General features: G+C 43.2%; 1 protein-coding gene across 3 annotated transcripts in view; it reads right to left on the bottom strand.

Moving 5' to 3' along the window:
- Positions 1-18,543, bottom strand: part of SLC7A2 (solute carrier family 7 member 2) — a 59,748-nt gene that overhangs the window by 14,749 nt on the left and 26,456 nt on the right. For all 3 annotated transcript variants that reach the window (XM_080661172.1, XM_080661173.1, XM_080661171.1), the window contains 3 exons: positions 5,080-5,470; positions 4,449-4,604; positions 433-598 (listed from right to left, as the gene is read on the bottom strand). In XM_080661172.1, the coding sequence (XP_080517298.1) occupies positions 433-598; positions 4,449-4,604; positions 5,080-5,455 (698 nt within the window). In that variant the 5' untranslated portion in view covers positions 5,456-5,470. The remainder of the gene's footprint in view (positions 1-432; positions 599-4,448; positions 4,605-5,079; positions 5,471-18,543) is intronic.

The raw sequence follows: 18,543 nt of genomic DNA on the forward strand, positions 1-18,543 counted from the left end.
GAAAAATGCAATGAAACCAAACGGTGGTCCCAACAGGCGAACTAAAGGATGAATGGCTCAAAAATACTCCTTGTTCTGTAGAGGCAGCAAACCTTCGGGAGAAAGTAAAAGCATTCGTCCAATGGTTAGAGTCTCCCTTTTCCTGCCCCTACACCTGGAGCAGAGCGTGAGAACCAGCATGGCTTCCACAGCAGCTCAATGGTGAGCACACCTATGCATTCATGTCTGCAGAGCGAGGGAGGGGGGGAGTGAGCAGGAGGAAGAGTCTTGGAATAGAACAGACCCTCAGAAAGGTCTCCAGAGCAAAAAGTTTGAGAACCATTGTTCTAGAAAAGAGGTAACATAAATAAGACACAAGTGAGTAAACTAAAAAAAAAAAAACAACACCCAAGAAAAAGAGAACAAGAGGAGGGAAAAATCCAAATATTTTACCTGGCAGTTGCTGATATATTCTTGAGAAATTCTTCACTAATCTTCCAGTTTGCCACGTTTCCTTTCACAAATCCAGCAATCATAACAAAGAGAAGGACCAGGATGTTGACAGCTGTGAAGATTTTGTTCACCCAAGCAGACTCTTTTACCCCAAAAGATAGAAGACCTATGGAAAAAGAAAGGGTGTTTTAAGTCTGACCTAAGCTTTAGGAAAGACAATGGCTCTTTGAGGCAGTTACAGGCTTTAGGATGTTATTTCGCCAGCATTCACATATTTAAGTCCTATTCGGCCCTTTCTGTTGTGAGTTCTTACTCCCTGGCCTAATTGAGACACAATATCTCTGAATTCAACCAACCAGAAGGCAGATGTGCTCACAGCTATGAGACACCACACCAGCCTAGAAACAGACATATCTCATCACCTTGGCTACTCCTACCCATGGGTAGCTAGAGGTAAAGTAACTTAGTTTTCATGAAATGCTGTTCTAAAGCCATTCCAAGGTTAATTAAGCTGCAAAATTTTGAAGGTAAAAGCTCAATCATATGTCTGCCTCATATTTACTACATACATAAACAAAAACAATTCTTTAATTGTCATGCCAAAAAGATAGTTATGTTGATTCTCTTCTTTACAGTTTTATTTCATATTCCGATTGTAAAAGTAATCAATTTCCTATCCAAGTAATTCGAAGACACAGACAACATATAAAGGAAATAAAATCAAGTTTAACATCCTGTCTAGAATTTTGTGTGTGTGCGCGCACGCGCACATACACACACACACACACACACACACACACACACACACACACACAGAGATCTCCATGTCAACAAATACATTTTTAAAAATATATTTTCATTGATTTCAGAGAGGAAGGGAGAGGGAGAGAGAGATAGAAACATCAATGATGAGAGAGAATCATTGACTGGCTGCCTCCTGCAAACCCCACACTGGGGATCGAGCCTACAACCCAGGCATATGCTTTTGACTGGAATCAAACCTGGGACCCTTCAGTTCACAGGCAGATGTTCAACCCACTGAGCCAGATCGGCTAGGGCAGTGGTCGGCAAACTCATTAGTCAACAGAGCAGCAAACCGCGGCTGCGGCTCGCGAGCCGCAGTTTGCCGACCACTGGGCTAGGGCAACAAATACATTTCTAATGGCCACATACTCTCCCTCTATATGGAGACACTGCACTTTTATCTCTTATTTAGAGACAACCAGGCCTCTTTAGTTTCTTACTACTATAAACAGTTTTGACATAAATATCTTTTTACACTTTCTAATTATTTTTTGACAATAATTTTCTAAAAGTTAATATTGTATCAAAGTCATGTACTTTTATAAAAGGCTTTTGGTTCATATTATCAAAATATTCTTCATAATGTTTGGCCCACTTTAAATTGCCCATTTTTTTCTGTTAGGCTATTCTTGTTCATATTGATTTATAAGATGTATTTATATAACAATAATGTTATAACCTCTCTGTCTATCATGTATTACCTCATTTTTCCCAGTTTATAATTTTCTTTTAATATTAATGTTTTAGAATATAAAGTTTTCCTTTTTAGTTTCTACCTTTAGATTTTCCCTACTATTAATCCCCCAAACATTCACCTTTGTGTTCTTTTACTATTTTTATGATTATATTTATATCTTTAATCTACCTTATATAGATATGAGTAAGTATAATCAAATAAAATTTATTTTTCACTTTTGAGGAAATTATTGAGATGAAAGGATTAGGCCCTATGTTTACTTGCTTCTTTCTCATCTACACACCCCTGACCTCATAAGCACAACTCTACAAGTGGAGATGAGAAAAGCCAAATTTCATTCCTCTTCCTTTCTAATTCCCAGGATGTACACTAATGTAACTACATTAACAATATAAAGGAAAATTGTATAGTCAGTGGAACTATGATTCTGTAACGCCCTGTCGCTCAGGAACCACTATACACCTAGGAAATATACACTATGCTCTATGCCACTATAAACACTGCGAAGTATGAAAGCCACTGTCATGCCCTAGGAAAGCTTCCCAATACCCCACGCGCCCTCTCTATTCTGAGATCCCCATCTCCAGCCAGTAGATTAGAGAGCAATAAATATCTCATCCAAATACTGAATACACTTCCCTTGGGCCCTTAAGAAATAACAGCTTCAGTTGCCAAGATATTTGGTATTACACTCCGAATAGAGATTTGTAATAGGAGGTTTTGATCTTCAAAGATTCTAAGAACAATGTTAGCTTGTAAGCTTAGCCTCTATTTAAAGTAGAGACACGATGGTCAAGAACTCAACCAAAGACGCAAGCCAAGGCCTGAGTCTTGCTGTGGAATTTAGTGATCCTAACTGTGTCACAGCGACATGCTTCTCGTTGTTTAGAGATTACTTTAAGTTCATTGAAACCATCCCTAAATAAAATATGACCTAACTAATTTCATGTTAGCTAGGCTGTTTAGAAACCAAAACAAAATCTAAAACCTGTTGAAAAACAATGTGATTTTTCTTGATATTAGAGCAAAATGCCAAATATTATAGATCTATCATTTTTGTTCATGCCCCTAACCCTATCCCTTTACAAAACATTTCATTAACAACCAACTTTTAAAGGGTAAAGCTATCTTAAAGACTATATAACTTTACAAGTAAACATTCATTATAGAATGTTTGCAACCAACGAAGAACAGAGTTAGAGATAAGGTTGGCTAGGAAAGCAAGGGGCAGATTACCTGGGTATATCAAGTAGGAAGTGGAAAAAAAGGTGGACTTTATTCTTAGTGCAATCCTTGATGGGTTTTAGCAGGAATGCAGGTAGGGATTACAATCAAAATAGAAAATGTTCAAATAGTTAAAAACAAATAAATATAAGGGGACAGCAGGGATTAACTATGCCTACAAAACAAAACCACCTTCCGTCTAAGTGCTGACTAGGTACCAAGCAGGAAGCCTGTACAAGAGAGACACGGATATCTATGGGCGAGCAAACTGAATCATGGGAAAATGAAGTCACTCAATGTTCGAAAGACTCTACGTGGTAGAGTAGGAGGAGAAACCTGGCTTCTCGGACCCTATTCCCTGTGCCTTTCTAAACCACTATGCTACAGTGCTGGTGAAAACAAAAAGAATCCTAGCACCAAGTACGTTTGCCTATATCAGGGGTGGGCAAACTTTTTGACTCGAGGGCCACAATGGGTTCTTAAACTGGACCGGAGGGCCGGAACAAAAGCATGGATGGAGTGTTTGTGTGAACTAATATAAATTCAAAGTAAAGGAGCGGAGGGGAGAGCAAGAGAACCCTCCGCTCTTTCGGCTCCGCGGGCCGGATAAAACAGCCGAACGGGCCGGATCCGGCCCGTGGGCCGTAGTTTGCCCACGGCTGGCCTATATGATGTCTACACCAAAAAATAACAGGAAAAGAACAAAAAAAAATCAAAACAAACAAACAAAAAACACCCCCCAAAAAAGAACCCACCACATGCCTACAATATACAGATAATGGCATGAATGGAAAGACAGAGTTTCTTTTAGAAATAATAGGCTTGCAAATATCCTCAATTGTATATAACAAGATGAAACCAAAACAAAATCTATCACCTGTTGAAAAACAATTAATGTGATTTTTCTTGATATTAGAGCAAAATGCCAAATATTATAGATCTATCATTTTTGATAGATATTCTTCCTAGGAAACTTCATTGCCATTTCTGAACTCTCCAATGAGTGTTACAAATTTGATGGGCCTCCAGCTATTATTTAGTGCATTCCAAGCGCCATGAACACGAAAGTGCTATTTCTACCACTCGACACAATTCAGATGTCTTTTGGAAGCATGCCTATCACCTAAGATAAAATGGGATTCTAGCCAGGCCCACAGATCTCCAATGACAATCTAAGCGTAGAAATAAGCTGCCTGGTCTTGGAACGCAGGCCCCAATTTCAGTGGTAATCTATTTCACCGGGACAATGAGTCTGGCTCAATGTAGGGAGGAGCGTCACTAGTTTTCTTACCTGATAGAAGCAATATGAGGAAGACAGCAAAGAAGTCCGGATACTCTGCAAGGCCGGTATAATTGATATTGAAGTACGTCCTGAAAAACTGGCCAATCTGTTTGTTCAGAAGTTCATCAAAGGTGCCACTCCAAGCTCTTGCAACGCTCGACGTACCTTCCCAAAACACAGGACATTCAGAGAATACACGGTCACTGGGCGGAAATTAACATGACATCAATTGCTGCTCTGTTCTAGGAGACACATGGGTTAGTTCAGACTGACCTGGCCATTCTCATCCCACATACAATTATTTCAGAACAGTACAATTATAACCTAGTAATCAAATGCTCCAGTCCATCACCTGCGGAATCAGGTACCTTTATTTGCATTAAAAAGCTACATTTTTGAAAGGAGGTTTGTAAATCCACTACGGCATATTCAGAGATGAGGCGGAATCGCCCAGCTGTGCCATGAGCAGGAGAGACACTGGAGAGATGATGAGAAAACGGAGGCACGCGGGGATCATGAGATTCTCACCCTCATGACCATGGTCATTAACCGACTCAGACCAACAAGGGAGCCCTAAGGCCTCGGACTCGGGAGAGCTATGCACCACCCCACACAATTAGACGGATTTTGGGAACCCTACCTATCACGTAGGATAAAATGAGGTTCCAGCCGGTGATGAAGGCCCACAGCTCTCCAACGGTAACGTACGTGTACAGATAGGCGGACCCCGTCTTGGGAACTCGGGCCCCAAATTCAGCGTAGCAGAGACCGGCCATCACTGAAGCCAGGGCGGCGATGAGGAAGGACAGGACGATACTGGGGCCTGAGTCCGACTTGGCCACCTCCCCGGCCAGGACGTAAACCCCAGCACCGAGGGTGCTTCCGACCCCCAGGGCAATGAGGTCCATGGTGGATAGGCAACGGCTTAATTTGGAATCTTCCAGGCCGTCCACGACGACGATTTTCCTCCGGATCAGACATCGGGCAAAAGAGAGCGCTGCTCTGCAGGGGATCATGGTGAAAAGGTCCACCTGAGGGGGAGGGAGGAGGGAGAGAGAGGGGGAGGGTGTTAGAGGCTGGTCTGCAATCATCATCCCTCCAGTCCCAGGCCCAGAGTCTCAGCTCAGTTATGGCACCTGGATTTTTGTTTTTGTTCACTTGTTGCTCGAGGTGTGGCCCAGAGCCATCAGGAGGGCTTCATGAGCCAAAGCGGTGAATTTCTTAAGAGTTCACTCAGACATGCCCTTTTACAAGGGGCTGAGACAATGGCTTATTTGGGGTGCAAAGGAATAGGAGCCCGAAGTGATGAGATTTGTCATTTTTGTTGCTACAATTTTTAAACATATGCTGATAAACCTATTTTCCGTAAGATGGTTAACTGGTCTTCACTACAAGGAAGGGGGTGAATGACCTCATCTTTTTGGTTCTCCCTTTTTTTTTTTTTCTTCAGTCATTCATTCAACTCATGTTTTGTAGGTGTGACTATCCACCAGGAATTGTGCTCAGAGTCAGTGTAGAATGAGTGGTACACAGATATAGTCTCCAGCTTTAGGGGACTTGCAGCCAGCTATGGGAAAAGGCAGGTAAATTCACCATCATTGTGTATTCTACAGCTTTAGCAAATATGCGTTTTCATGATATGAACATGCATTTCAAATATGTGTTTTAGCTTCTCTGTTTTCATTTCTTTCTGTTCCATTTTGTTTTTTATGTGGAGTCATTTGAACCTTTTAGAAGAAAAAAATTTCCTCCAAAACATGCTTGGATTTTTCTAACTAAAACTGCTATCCTACTATGCTTTAAGTATGAATTTGTAGTGAAATACACATTCTTATCTGTACTCACTTGAGATTTCTAAATAAATATACTAACCCCAAGTCCATATCAAGTTTTATGTGTTCTTTTGAAATGCAATGAATAAAGTAGATAGCAAGTCTCATTCAGCAACCCACCCCATCTCCACCCCAAACAGGCCCGAAAAACCTATGCTGAAAACAATATTATTAGGTTATAAAACAAAGTATGGATTTGGGTAAGAAAAAAAATGCACCGATTACAGCAAAAAGGCTACTAGTAAAGCAAACTATACCCAAATATTAACATTAGTGATCCTTGGGTGGTGGGCTAAGTTTTACTCCTGTATATTTCATATAATATTCATCATATTCCTAATGTGTATTTCTAATTCATCTCCAATGAATATGTATAATTTATGTGCAAAAGAAGTGTAAAAATTAAAAAGCTCTACGTGGCCTTGTCTACAGAGACATATAACTCAGCAGACTAGGACATAACTAAGGAATAGGGAATATAATAGTATATGCAGCTTATTGGTGCATAAAATGGACTGTATTATCTTTTTGGAAGTTCAAATTCAAGTTTGCCACTTGTACTGAACTAGAGGTTGAATGCCATCCCCTTCAATCTCATGACATTCATTATCAGTAACCTTCACTCATGAGGTCACAACTTGGAATCTTCTCCAAAGAATTTAAGAGGTTTTTAATCCTAGAAAATAAACCTTTAAACAATTCTCAACCTCAATCTCTGTTTAAAACAACTCTATTATTAAAAATTATTTTATTTAAAAATAATAAATAAAATAAGATAAATTTTTCTATACTAAATCGAAATGACTAGTTGCTCAAAGAGATGTTTGTCTGGGATACGAATAATCCAATTTCACAATAAACCTAGCAGATAAAGCTAACTAGCTAAACATTATTCACATATCATTATAAACACAAGTCCTTGATATTGAAAGCAGCTCAAAGAATACAGAGAAAAATCCTAAAGAAAAACAAAAATGAGTGAAAAGTTCCTTACAGTAACAATAAAGTTTGCACATCAGCATCTTCCACACAACCTGACAGAATGCCAAGCATGGCACTTCACAGATACTTGGTGGAGAATTTGGAAATCCAGATGAATGCCATCTTCAATTTTGTCAATATTCTGGCTTCCAAAGCCAAAGGGTATCAATACTTCTATAAATCAAATGTGTATTAATTTCTACAACTAACCCTTGACAAGCTATTTCTAATACATATAGAAGATGAGGTAGGAAAGTGTACTGCTTAAAAAAGAATCAAGAAGTCAAATGCACTGCCCAGCCAGCATGGCTCAGTGGTTGAGCATCAACCTATGAATCAGGAGGTCACAGTTCGATTCTTGGTCAGGGCACATGCCCAGGTTGTGAGCTCAATCTTCAGTACGGGGCATGCAGAAGGCAGCCAATCAATGATTCTCTCTCATCATTGATGTTTCTATCTCTCTCTTCCTCTCCCTTTCTCTCTGAACTCTCTCTCTCTCTCTCTCCTCTCTCTCTCTCTCTCTCTCTCTCTCTCTCTCTCTCTCTCTCTATATATATATATATATATATATATATATATATACACACACACACACACACACACACACATATATATATATATTTTTAAGTAAAACACTGAAGTTAAATAGAGGTCAACTGAGGTGTGTGTGTGTGGGGGGGGTGAACTGTGGAGAACTGAGGGTATTACTAAATGCTGACCTTCTCTAACATTTAAATGTTTTTATTCAAGATTTAGGGACAACTACCAATTTTTAAAAAGCTCAGAAATATTTACTGAATTTTGTAATGATTTAAGATCATGTGAAAGCGGGACATGTCATATACAACTTCAGGAAACAGCTGATATACAAAATGAGGGATACATGTTTGTCTTTAGATAAAACACAGTTGATAAGGCACTTAACCTCAGTTTTTAGGAAAAAACACAAATTCTATAACATTGACTATTTAAGGAAAGGATCTGGAATAAAGAAGGACAATTAAAAAACTTTGGAGTGTGACAGGATTGTAAGGTGTTTTTTTTTAATCCTTTTTTCTGATACTATTGTCATACTGTTCTTTGTGAAATTTCTTTTACCCCCCCTTCTACACACACAAAATAAACAGTGTAAAAAATGAAAGGGAATAAGCAAGACAACCAATAAACAAACCTTAGAAAATGTCAAAAATAGTGAAAACTTTTATTGTCAACAGTTACCCAAAATGAATTCGTTACCGTCATCTCACCAATATAAAAGTGAATTTAATTCACTCTACATTACACAGAAAGCAGAGCTGTTCTTTACAGAAATGTGCCGCTTTCATCAGATAGGATCTGATTGCTGGAAAGTATTTTGGGCCATTTTCCATGTTGCCCTCAGAAAATAAGATAAAGCTGCGTTCGCTAAGCTTCCATTAGCTTTTAAGTAACAGGAAAGCATACGTCAAGAACTCTTCTTAGAACTGACAGGTTACGCAGCGCTCTCTGCAAACACTCTCAGCTATGCACAGCTGATAAAATACTGGTTGCAAAGCCTTGGTTGGCACAATATCAATTTTGTAGAAATATAATGGGATGGGAGAAACGCAATGTAAAACATCCTGGGTCCATTTGATGTGTCATTGTTAACCAAACATTTGTTAAGTCCTAGCAGGTGTAACAGACACTGTTTAGTCAATAAAGAAAAATGAATCCTGTGCTTTTGCTCTTGTGGAGACGGACTGATCGATGAATGTACAATGGCAACAGAAGAATGAAAAAATAGGGTATTTGGGTTGAATCTGAGCCATACAATTTGACATTTACATATTTTAAACGTTGGATAACTCTTCCTTTAAAATGTTTTTAAAAGACATGCTCCTTGTGCGAAATGGTGATGACATCATTCCCACTTCTACAAGGTTCTTTCATTGCTGAAGAAAATTCCACTCATTACTTAGCCTTTGACCCAGGTCTGCACCCTCTGCCCGTGCGCTGCCTCATCAACAACACACCATGCAGGGAGAAGATGCAGGGGTTTTAAAGACGGTTCTGTTGGCCTGGAGAGTCCAGACTTTGTTTTTCCAAGGGCTCTGTCACCTACTGCTCCTGTGACCAAGGACTGGTATTTCATAGAAAACCCACATGCATGCAGAGGTCTCCGAAACATTCAGACCCACGGCCTCACCCTTAGAACGTAAAACTCGAACCAGCATTCCTATGAGGTCACAATTGACTGGTGATCCCGGAAACAGATGTGTACCTTTCTTCAATAAACAATTATTTTACTTATTGCTAAGACAGTGGCCTCTCTATTGAGGAGAAAAATATTCAGCCTAGATCTGGAAATGTAATTAGCCAAGGGCAGGCCAGAGGGATCTGTAATAGACTCTGCGGTGCAAACATCTCTGAATGATTCTAAGGAGCCTGAGGATACAAGGCCCATCTTCCACAACCCCTCTCCCCGCCCCCTCCCCCAATAAGTAAACAGTTTCAAGAAACCTAACTCCTTGCTGGAGCCCCTTTTAATTCTTGCCCCAAAGCTCAATTCCTTCCTCAGCACCTCCTTCTCAGCCTTCTTCAATCCAGGCTGTAAATGTGACAGCACAGAATTGCGGGTCAAGTAAACCCCTAGCCCTGGTGATATGACAACATCACAGAGCAGACTTCCTTTCTGCTGACCACAGGAATCTTTCCAACTCTGCAAATTGCAGTCACACGTCAGTCCTGGATTTTTACTCTGGCTCAGGAGTCTGATGAGGCACTTAGTGGCATAGAAATGAATCTTTCCTCTCCTCCCCTAAGTCAGGCTGAACTTTCAAACTTAATTCTCCGTCTCAGTATCACAGGTCCTGTCAACAAATCTTACAGGAGAAAGAGCTGCGGCAAGCTGGGGGGCAGGCAGGCGCTCCAGCAAATCCTCAACAAATTAGCTCTTCCTAATTATACCCAAACTAGAGGCCTGGGGCACGAATTCGTGCACGGGTGGGGTCCCTCTGGGTGGCCTGCAGGGATCGGGCCGAAACCTGCAGTCCAACACCACCTGCAGCTCCTACCTGCTGCTCCTCTCATCCTGGCCCCACTGTGCCTGCTGCGGGCTCGTGCCCAATCAGTCCTGATCGCCATGAGCCCTGCATCTGGTGCCCTCCCGAGGGGAGTAGCCAGTGGGATAGGGCTAAAACTGGCTCTCCGACATCCCCCAAGGGGTCCCAGATTGCGAGAGGGCGCAGGCCAGGCTGAGAGACCCACTGGAGCACGATCGGGCCGGGGAGGGACCATGGGAGGGTTCCAGGGTGTGTCCAGCCCATCTCAGTCCCGATTGGCCAGATCCCAGCAGCCAGCTAACCTAACGGTCGGAGCATCTGCCCCCTGGTGGTCAGTGCACATCATAGCAACTGGTTGACCAGTGACTGTCTGCCCCCTGGTGGTCAGTGCACGTCATAGCGAGTGGTTGAGCAGCCTTAGCATATTATTCTTTGATTGGTTGTTCGGTTGTTCTGCCATTCGGTCTATTTGCATATTACCCTTTTATTATATAGGACTTCCCTTCCTCATTAGAGTTGCTAGTATCATAGGGAGACATCCGCACTTTCTGTTTTTAGACCGACAGGGAAAAAGAAATTAAACCACATAGAACTTGGATCTTGGCTGCATTGTGTGTGTGTGTGTTCTTTAAACTAGACCTTTTGGTTTGGCAATCTGCAAACTCACCATCAACTACATTTCTACAACTTTAAAGTTCAAAAACATTTTCAAATTTTATTGTATGCTAAATAATTTAATAAAAGGGAGAAGATATGGCATAATACCATGGGATTAGTGACATTTCTCTCATTTTTATTTACATTTAAGAGATTAATTCCTCAAAAAATACATCAAACCCTAACTGGTTTGGCTTAGTGGATAGAGCGTTGGCCTGCGGACTGAAAGGTCCCAGGTTCGATTCCAGTCAAGGGCATGTACCTTGGTTGTGTGCACATCCCCAGTGGGAGGTGTGCAGGAGGCAGCTGATCGATGTTTCTCTCTCATCAATGTTTCTAACTCTCTATCCCTCTCCTTTCCTCTCTGTGGAAAATCAATAAAATATTTTTAAAAAATTTAAAAAAACACATCAAAAGTATAATTCAGGATAAAAAAATCATCTGAAATGGTAACTGTTCACTCTAGTTAGTAAAAAACCAAACCAAACAACCACAAACCTTTGCATTCAAACCTAAAATGTTTATTTTTTTGGAAAACAAAGATACTTTTTCATATACATTCCATTTATATTTGGTCCAAAACTTTTTTCTCCAAAATGATATTTCCCACCAAAATTTCCTCCAGATAGGCAAGTGCAAATATAGAAATAGGTAAAAATTAAAGACACATGGAGGCCACTGCAAGGTCACGACATTGTAGGAATAACATTTACATTTTCTCTCCTTTTATATCAAACTAGAGGCTGGTGCACAAAATTCTTGCACGGGTGGGGTCCCTAAGCCTGGCTGGCAATCAGGGCCACTCAGGGCCAGGCCGATCAGGGCCAGGCCGAAGAGGAGGTGCCGGTTGCTGGGCCAGGCACAAAAGGAACAGACACCGGACACCGATGCTGCCATTGTTGGCACCCCGCCACCACGCGGTGCCCCACCTCTCCCCCTCCGCCTTCCCTCACTGCCATGCTGCCACTGCAGAGGGTGGGTGGCGGGCCAATCGGGGCCTGCCAGCCAGGGAGAGGGACAGGACACAGGAGGTTGGCTGCCGGCCCTGAGGAGGGAGCCGGCCCTCAGCTCCCCTGGAAAAGGGGCCACGTCCGCCCCCCTCCCCCCGGTTCCCCGCCCCAGCCCGGGGCCCAAAGACCCTGGCAGGGTCAGGAGAGGAAGCACTGGTCACCAGGCTGGGTGCGGAAGGAACGGCTGCCACCGCCGCCATCATCAGCGCTCCGCCACCACATGGTTCCCGCCTCCCCTCCTCCTCCTCCTTCCCTCACTGCCGTGCTGTCACCATGGCAGGCGGGCAGTGGGCCGATTGGGGCCTGCCGGCCGGGGGGAGAAACAGGGCACAGGAGGTTGGCCGCCGGACCTGAGGAGGGAGCCGGCCCTTGGCCCCCCTTGGGAAAGGGGCCTCGTCCGCCGCCACCCACCCCTGGTTCCCCGTCCCAGCCCGGGGCCTGCCAGCCGGGGGGAGGGACCGTGGGAGGTTGGCCGGCCGGGAGAGGTTGACTGTAAAAGTGCACTGACCACCAGGGGGAAGCTCCTGCATTGAGCGCCTGCCCCCTGGTGGTCAGTGCACGTCATCGCAACTGGTCGTTCCAGGCGCTTAGGCTTTTATATACATAGATTGGCACTACCAGGAAGTTAAGCTATTTCAAAGCTTCTGATACAGAATCCAGACACAGACAAGCATCTTTCCTAAGGACATCTGGCAAACAAACAGCTGACAGAGAATTTTGCAAAGTTTATACAGCAGGTCCTTGGGTTACGTCAGAGATCCATTCCTCCGGCATGACGTAACGCAATTTTTGCTGTAAGTCAGTACCCACCTACATAAGCACCTACATCACTCACATGGAGCACACACACAGCAGTAATGAAGTCAAATAGTAAAAAATAAAATTAAAAGAAAGATAACAATTCCTGACCTTTACTTGTGGTAAATAAATGATAAAAAACATAAAGCACATATGTGCATATGTCGAAATGACGGAACTTTTTTTTTAATAAATAAATGGGAAATGGCAACGTAACTGCGAAACGACGTACGTCAAGTCCAACATAACACGAGGACTGTCTGTAAAGGCAGCTTCAAAATGGGTATCTGTTCAGTTTCAGGAAAGGCAAAAACAAAGGCATAGGCAGACCTAGCTGTCTCATTCAAATAGATGCAGAATAAAAAAAAATTGTCCGACTTTTGTTGTCAGGGTTGGAGAAGAGCAGAAGTTAAAAAAAAAAAAAAAAAGTGCAGGAAAGAACTAGAGCCCTCAGCACCTCTGTGACAGGAGTATCTGGCCAGTCAGCACACGGTTTCCCCCGGCAAGGATCCTGGTGGTACGCTTCAGCATCAGGCAGCCGCCTGACCCATTAGGTCTCAGCAATCTTTGTTAATAAATCACCCCACATGCCAGAGGGTACAATCTGTCCCTCGCCCCAACCAGCTACCGAAGGAAATGTCCTCCGCGAGCCCCTGTCACCCCGTAAAGATGTGGCATCCCAATCATCGGGAGGTGCCCTTTCTAAAGATTCCACACCCGTCACAACTTAAATGCTATACTATTTTTTTTTTAAATATATTTTATTGATCTTTTTACAGAGAGGAAGGAAGAGGGATAGAGAGTTAGAAACATCGATGAGAGAGAAACATCGATCAGCTGCCTCCTGCACACCTCCTACTGGGGATATGCCCGCAACCAAGCTACGTGCCCTTGACCGGAATCGAACCCGGGACCCTTCAGTCCGCAGGCCGACGCTCTATCCACTGAGCCAAACCGGTTTTGGCTTAAATGCTATACTATTAAGATGACTAACGTTTGTTGAGTGTTTCTCACGTGCCGGGGGCTGGAGAGAGCTAGAGATAAGTAGGGGTCAGCAGGGCTTCTAGAATATAATCCAAATGGCCATGTCAAGCTCTTGGAACTGCCAGAAAACAGTCACATCGGGCATGTTTTTATGCCACGGGATATTCTAGATGAGTGGGCTTCCCAGACCACTGAAGTTTAAGTTTCGCTATCTCTGATTGTTGTGGATCAAATCTTGCCACAGTTCAGGGGTCCTGCTGGGGTCACAGGTGTGGGAACTGCTCATCTTACAAGAAAGTGATTCGCCTAGAAAGATAAACATAACTTTGAAAAAACAAGCAAAAACTATTCCCTATCGCCTTCATTCTAATTTTAATTCTCCAGCATACTAATTAGAGCCAACTCAAGGGCACCAATGAAATCCAGGGGACCTGGGGGACCCCACGCCCCTGTTGGATTATAGCCGATCCTCAGGAAGGTTTTTTTTGTGTTTTGTTTTTTTTTTAACTTACTTCTGGATTAGTAGCTGGATTCCAAATTAAAAATGCTACAAGTATGTTCATGGACGAGGAGGCATGTTAAAGTCCAAGAAAGCCCTTTTTGTTCAAGAGCAAAGAATTGAGAAATACTTTCGAACATTGGTTTCCTCTAATCATGCTTTTTTCATTAGAGCCGAAGTACCGCCTCAATTTACTACCTCACACCCCTCCGCAGAGGAACCTGGTTTCACTCATTGTTAAGGTTAAACCACTTCGGTCTCAATGCTAGGCAAAACTCCTCCGTCAAACCCTGGCAGGGAAGGAATTCGACAAGAATTCACATTCACCCTTAGTCCAAGTTTAAGAAATTTAGATGGATCACATACCGAGTATACTTATGTTTTATGGTTTGGCAGAAAAGACCTTTCTATAAAAGACTATATTTTCAATTTTGAAAAGCACATTCTGATTTGTTACTTCTTAAAATACAGAAACAATGTGTTGCCAGAACTTGCATCATTGGCATCTTGGCCGTTTGTGGAAACACTGCTATTGGCTGAGAGAGATTTGAAAGTTCCTGTTGGCGTCGAGCGAGTCTGAATAAAACATTTCTATTGTGTGCTCGGAGAAAGCAACGAAAACAGCGCCCGTTCTTCACCACCGCCATTCAGAGCCACTAAACGTTAGGTTTAGGCGATGCGAACTAAGAATTTTAAAAATCAAAATAACTTGAAATGATGAGGTCCGTAAAATTGAGGTCTGACATTCTTGTCCCATATGTGTTCTATTTTTGTAATATTTTTAGAAAAATTAGGAAAAATTCTGATCTCCAACTTTTAAGTTGGAGAAATTGTAGTTAGGGCATATTAATTACTATCAATTACTTAATTTCTCTAAAAGATCAAGCTTTAGAAATTTTGAAAAGGAAAAGTGAAATGGTCTAAATGCAATTTCTAAACAAACTTTCAGGGAGCGGGGTGGTGGGAGGGGGAATACAGGCAAAACAAGTGCAACTAGGCCATCCCCTATAATATGCTGCAGGGCAGGGGAGGGGAGGGGAGGGCAGGGCAGGGCAGGGGAGAGGAGGGGAGGGGAGGGGAGGGCAGGGCAGGGCAGGGCAGGGAAGGGCAGGGAAGGGCAGGACAGGGCAGGGGAGGGGAGGGGAGAGCAGGGAAGGGAAGGGGAGGGAAGGGCAGGGAAGGGAAGGGCAGGGCAGGGGAGAGCAGGGCAGGGGAGGGCAGGGGAGGGGAGGGGAGGGGAGGGCAGGGGAGGGGAGGGGAGGGGAGGGGAGGGCAGGGGAGGGGAGGGCAGGGGAGGGGAGGGGAGGGCAGGGGAGAGCAGGGCAGGGGAGGGCAGGGGAGGGGAGGGGAGGGGAGGGCAGGGGAGGGCAGGGGAGGGGAGGGGAGAGCAGGGCAGGGGAGGGCAGGGGAGGGGAGGGGAGGGGAGGGGAGGGGAGGGGAGGGAAGGGAAGGGAAGGGAAGGGAAGGGAAGGGAAGGGAAGGGAAGGGAAGGGAAGGGAAGGGAAGGGAAGGGAAGGGAAGGGTACTACGGGGATGCATGAGAGGGGCACCTGCTCAGACTGGGGCCTGGGGTTGGGACAGCAGAGAGGTCATCCTGGGCAGAGCCAAAGCTGATCGGAGTCCTTACCCATTCTTTCATCCCAGAATTCATTTTAAAAAGGCTGCATGGCCCTGGCTGGTTTGCCTTAGTGGATGGAGCACCGGCCTGCAGACTGAAGGATCCCAGGTTCAATTCCAGTCAAGGGCACATGCCTGGGTTGCAGGCTCAGTCCCCAGTGTGGGGCGATCAGCAGAGATTCTCTCTCCTCACTGATGTTTCTATCTCTCTCTCCCGTCTCCCTTCCTCTCTAAAATCAATAAAATGTATATTTATCATAAATAAATAAAAGGCTGAATGCTGCTTAACTAGTCTTCACAGCAAAGAATATAAATAAGAAAACCAACGGGTTTTTTCTAATAACTAAACAGTATCATTACTCTTTAAGACTCACTTTGAAATTCTGACAGTTTATATAATCAGCCACTTCTTAAAATCCATTACTTAAAAGTCCAACTTTTTCTCTTTCTTACTTTATTTGGGGGGAAAAAATCCTTTCTTGGAAAAAGATCCTGAATTTTTTTTACTAATTTAATAACATCTGAGGTTATTTCCCTTTTTAAAAAAAAGCAACAAATCATTAAAATAATCATATGCATTTGCAAAATCTTAATTAGAAGTTCTTGGAAACAACTATTTTCATTTTTAATTTTGAGTAGTAACAGCTAAGTTACTATACAATTTAAAGTTCAAACTATTTCATACTTTTCTAAAAGCCCTCCTTGGTAATCATTGATCAATAAGACATTTCTTAACAAATAATGTGTAAAGAGTGGTTTCTACAAGGAATACAATTTATAAAAATGAAAAGTATGGAGGGTTGCAAGAAATTCCTTAAGCAGGAAGTTAAAAAAAAAAAAAAATATATATATATATATATATACATACACACACACACCCATTTATCTACTACTCAGTTTCTCAAACTTCTTTTTAAAAACACTTATCGTTAACCTTTGTTACGCAGAAATAAAACAATAACTTGCCTCTAAATTTAGAGTCTAAAACCTCTATAATGTTCTGTTACAAGACGGCTATGGTACACCTGCAGCATAAAACAAGAATGTCACAAGAAGAAAGATAAACTCCCTCCATCCTCACACTCCGGCTACTGCTTCTCCAAGAGCTGTTTCATCTGACCTTGGGAGTAGTCAGCGCTCAGGCCCGGAGAGAGAAATGCGGTGTCTCGGGCTCTGACCCCAGCTGGTCCAGGAAACAGCACTACTTCCCACCCCTAACTTGAAGTGATGCCTGGGGCAGGAAGCAAGCATTTGAATCCAGGCTGTGCAGCGATTTGTAAATGAATTCTTTTGGTCTAACAGTTTAGTGTCCTTGATTTTTAAGTCATGCTTGTGAATGTTTACAGACATCAGCATACTCCTAAATAACAGAATTATGGAACACGCAGAATGAGTTGAGTTTTGAATCCTTTTACTTACACGGGGATCCAATCCATCTCCTGCCAACATCAACCAACTGGAACACTTCGCCTGGTTTCAGAACCACCCCCTCTGGCCTCTGGCCTCGGCCTCCCTTCCTCACCTCTGTTTTGCTGTTATCCACGCGAATACCGCAGTCCAATTATCCACCTACTTCCCCTACAACCCGCGCCTTCTTGAACCCACGGGAGGGACAGGGTTTGTTGAGCTGGTGTGGCCTGGCTCCCAGGCCTTCTGAGCTACTGCGGGGACAGCAGAAAGGGACTTTCCTGCCTTCTCTGTCAATTCCTGATTCCTTTGACTCCAAGAAGGAAAAACACATACCACCTACTCAGAAACAGTAAAGCCAAGCCAGGCTGATTAATATAATGAAGGGTCGGGAAGGAAGCAAAGCCGGCAGCCCAGGATCCACCTGGCCCAGAGAAGGAGGCAGAGGAAAGGGGGCGGGTTTTGCGAAGTGCTGGTGTGGAATATGAACTGGATCTCCTTCAAGAGATACCAGGAAACGCTGAAATCCTTTTTATTATTATTTTTAAATTATTTTTAATACAATATTTAAAGTTTTTTTTATTGATTTCAGAGAGGAAAGGAGAGGGAGAGAGAGATAGAAACATCAACGATGAGAGAGAATCGTTGATCGGCTGCCTCCTGCATGCTCCTTACTGGGGATTGAGCCCACAACCCCGGCATGTGCCCTTGACCGGAATCAAACCGCAGGCTGACGCTCTATCCACTGAGCCAGACTAGCTAGTGCTTGAAATCCTTTTTAAATATACTCCTGGCAGCTGGCCGGTTTTCTGGGTCTTGAGGCCCGTGGGGAGGATTAACACTTTCCCATACACTGTGTCTCCGGCTTCCCCGCCTCCCATGAAGGTAAAACTGCTCAGTTGGTGTAAGACAGAATGTACACATTTACATACCACCACTTCTAAGTAGGATTTATTTGGCTTAAGGTAAATGACTGGCAACTGATCCCTCTAAACAAGGTCCAGGCCAAGAAGGGCGGCTGGAAGGACATGGGGGGAAGAAAAGAGACAGTTGTACCGACGACGTGAGATTAAGATACTTCCTGCCAATATCTCGGCCTCAGAAGAGCACGTGCCTGGCTGTGATGCTGCAAAGATGTTTTAAGTGCAATGTCACTGACATCCAATATTGCATCACAAAGATCTTTCGGTGAATTCCATCATTTAACAACCCCCAGTGACATTTCATGTTAAAGCCTTTGGAATTCTCTTCATGTTTAATTATCAAGGGCATGTTAATGCATTTTAGAAATCTTAA

The sequence above is a fragment of the Plecotus auritus genome, assembly GCF_963455305.1.
Source record: "Plecotus auritus genome assembly, chromosome: 3".
NCBI classification, from domain to species: Eukaryota; Metazoa; Chordata; class Mammalia; order Chiroptera; family Vespertilionidae; genus Plecotus; species Plecotus auritus.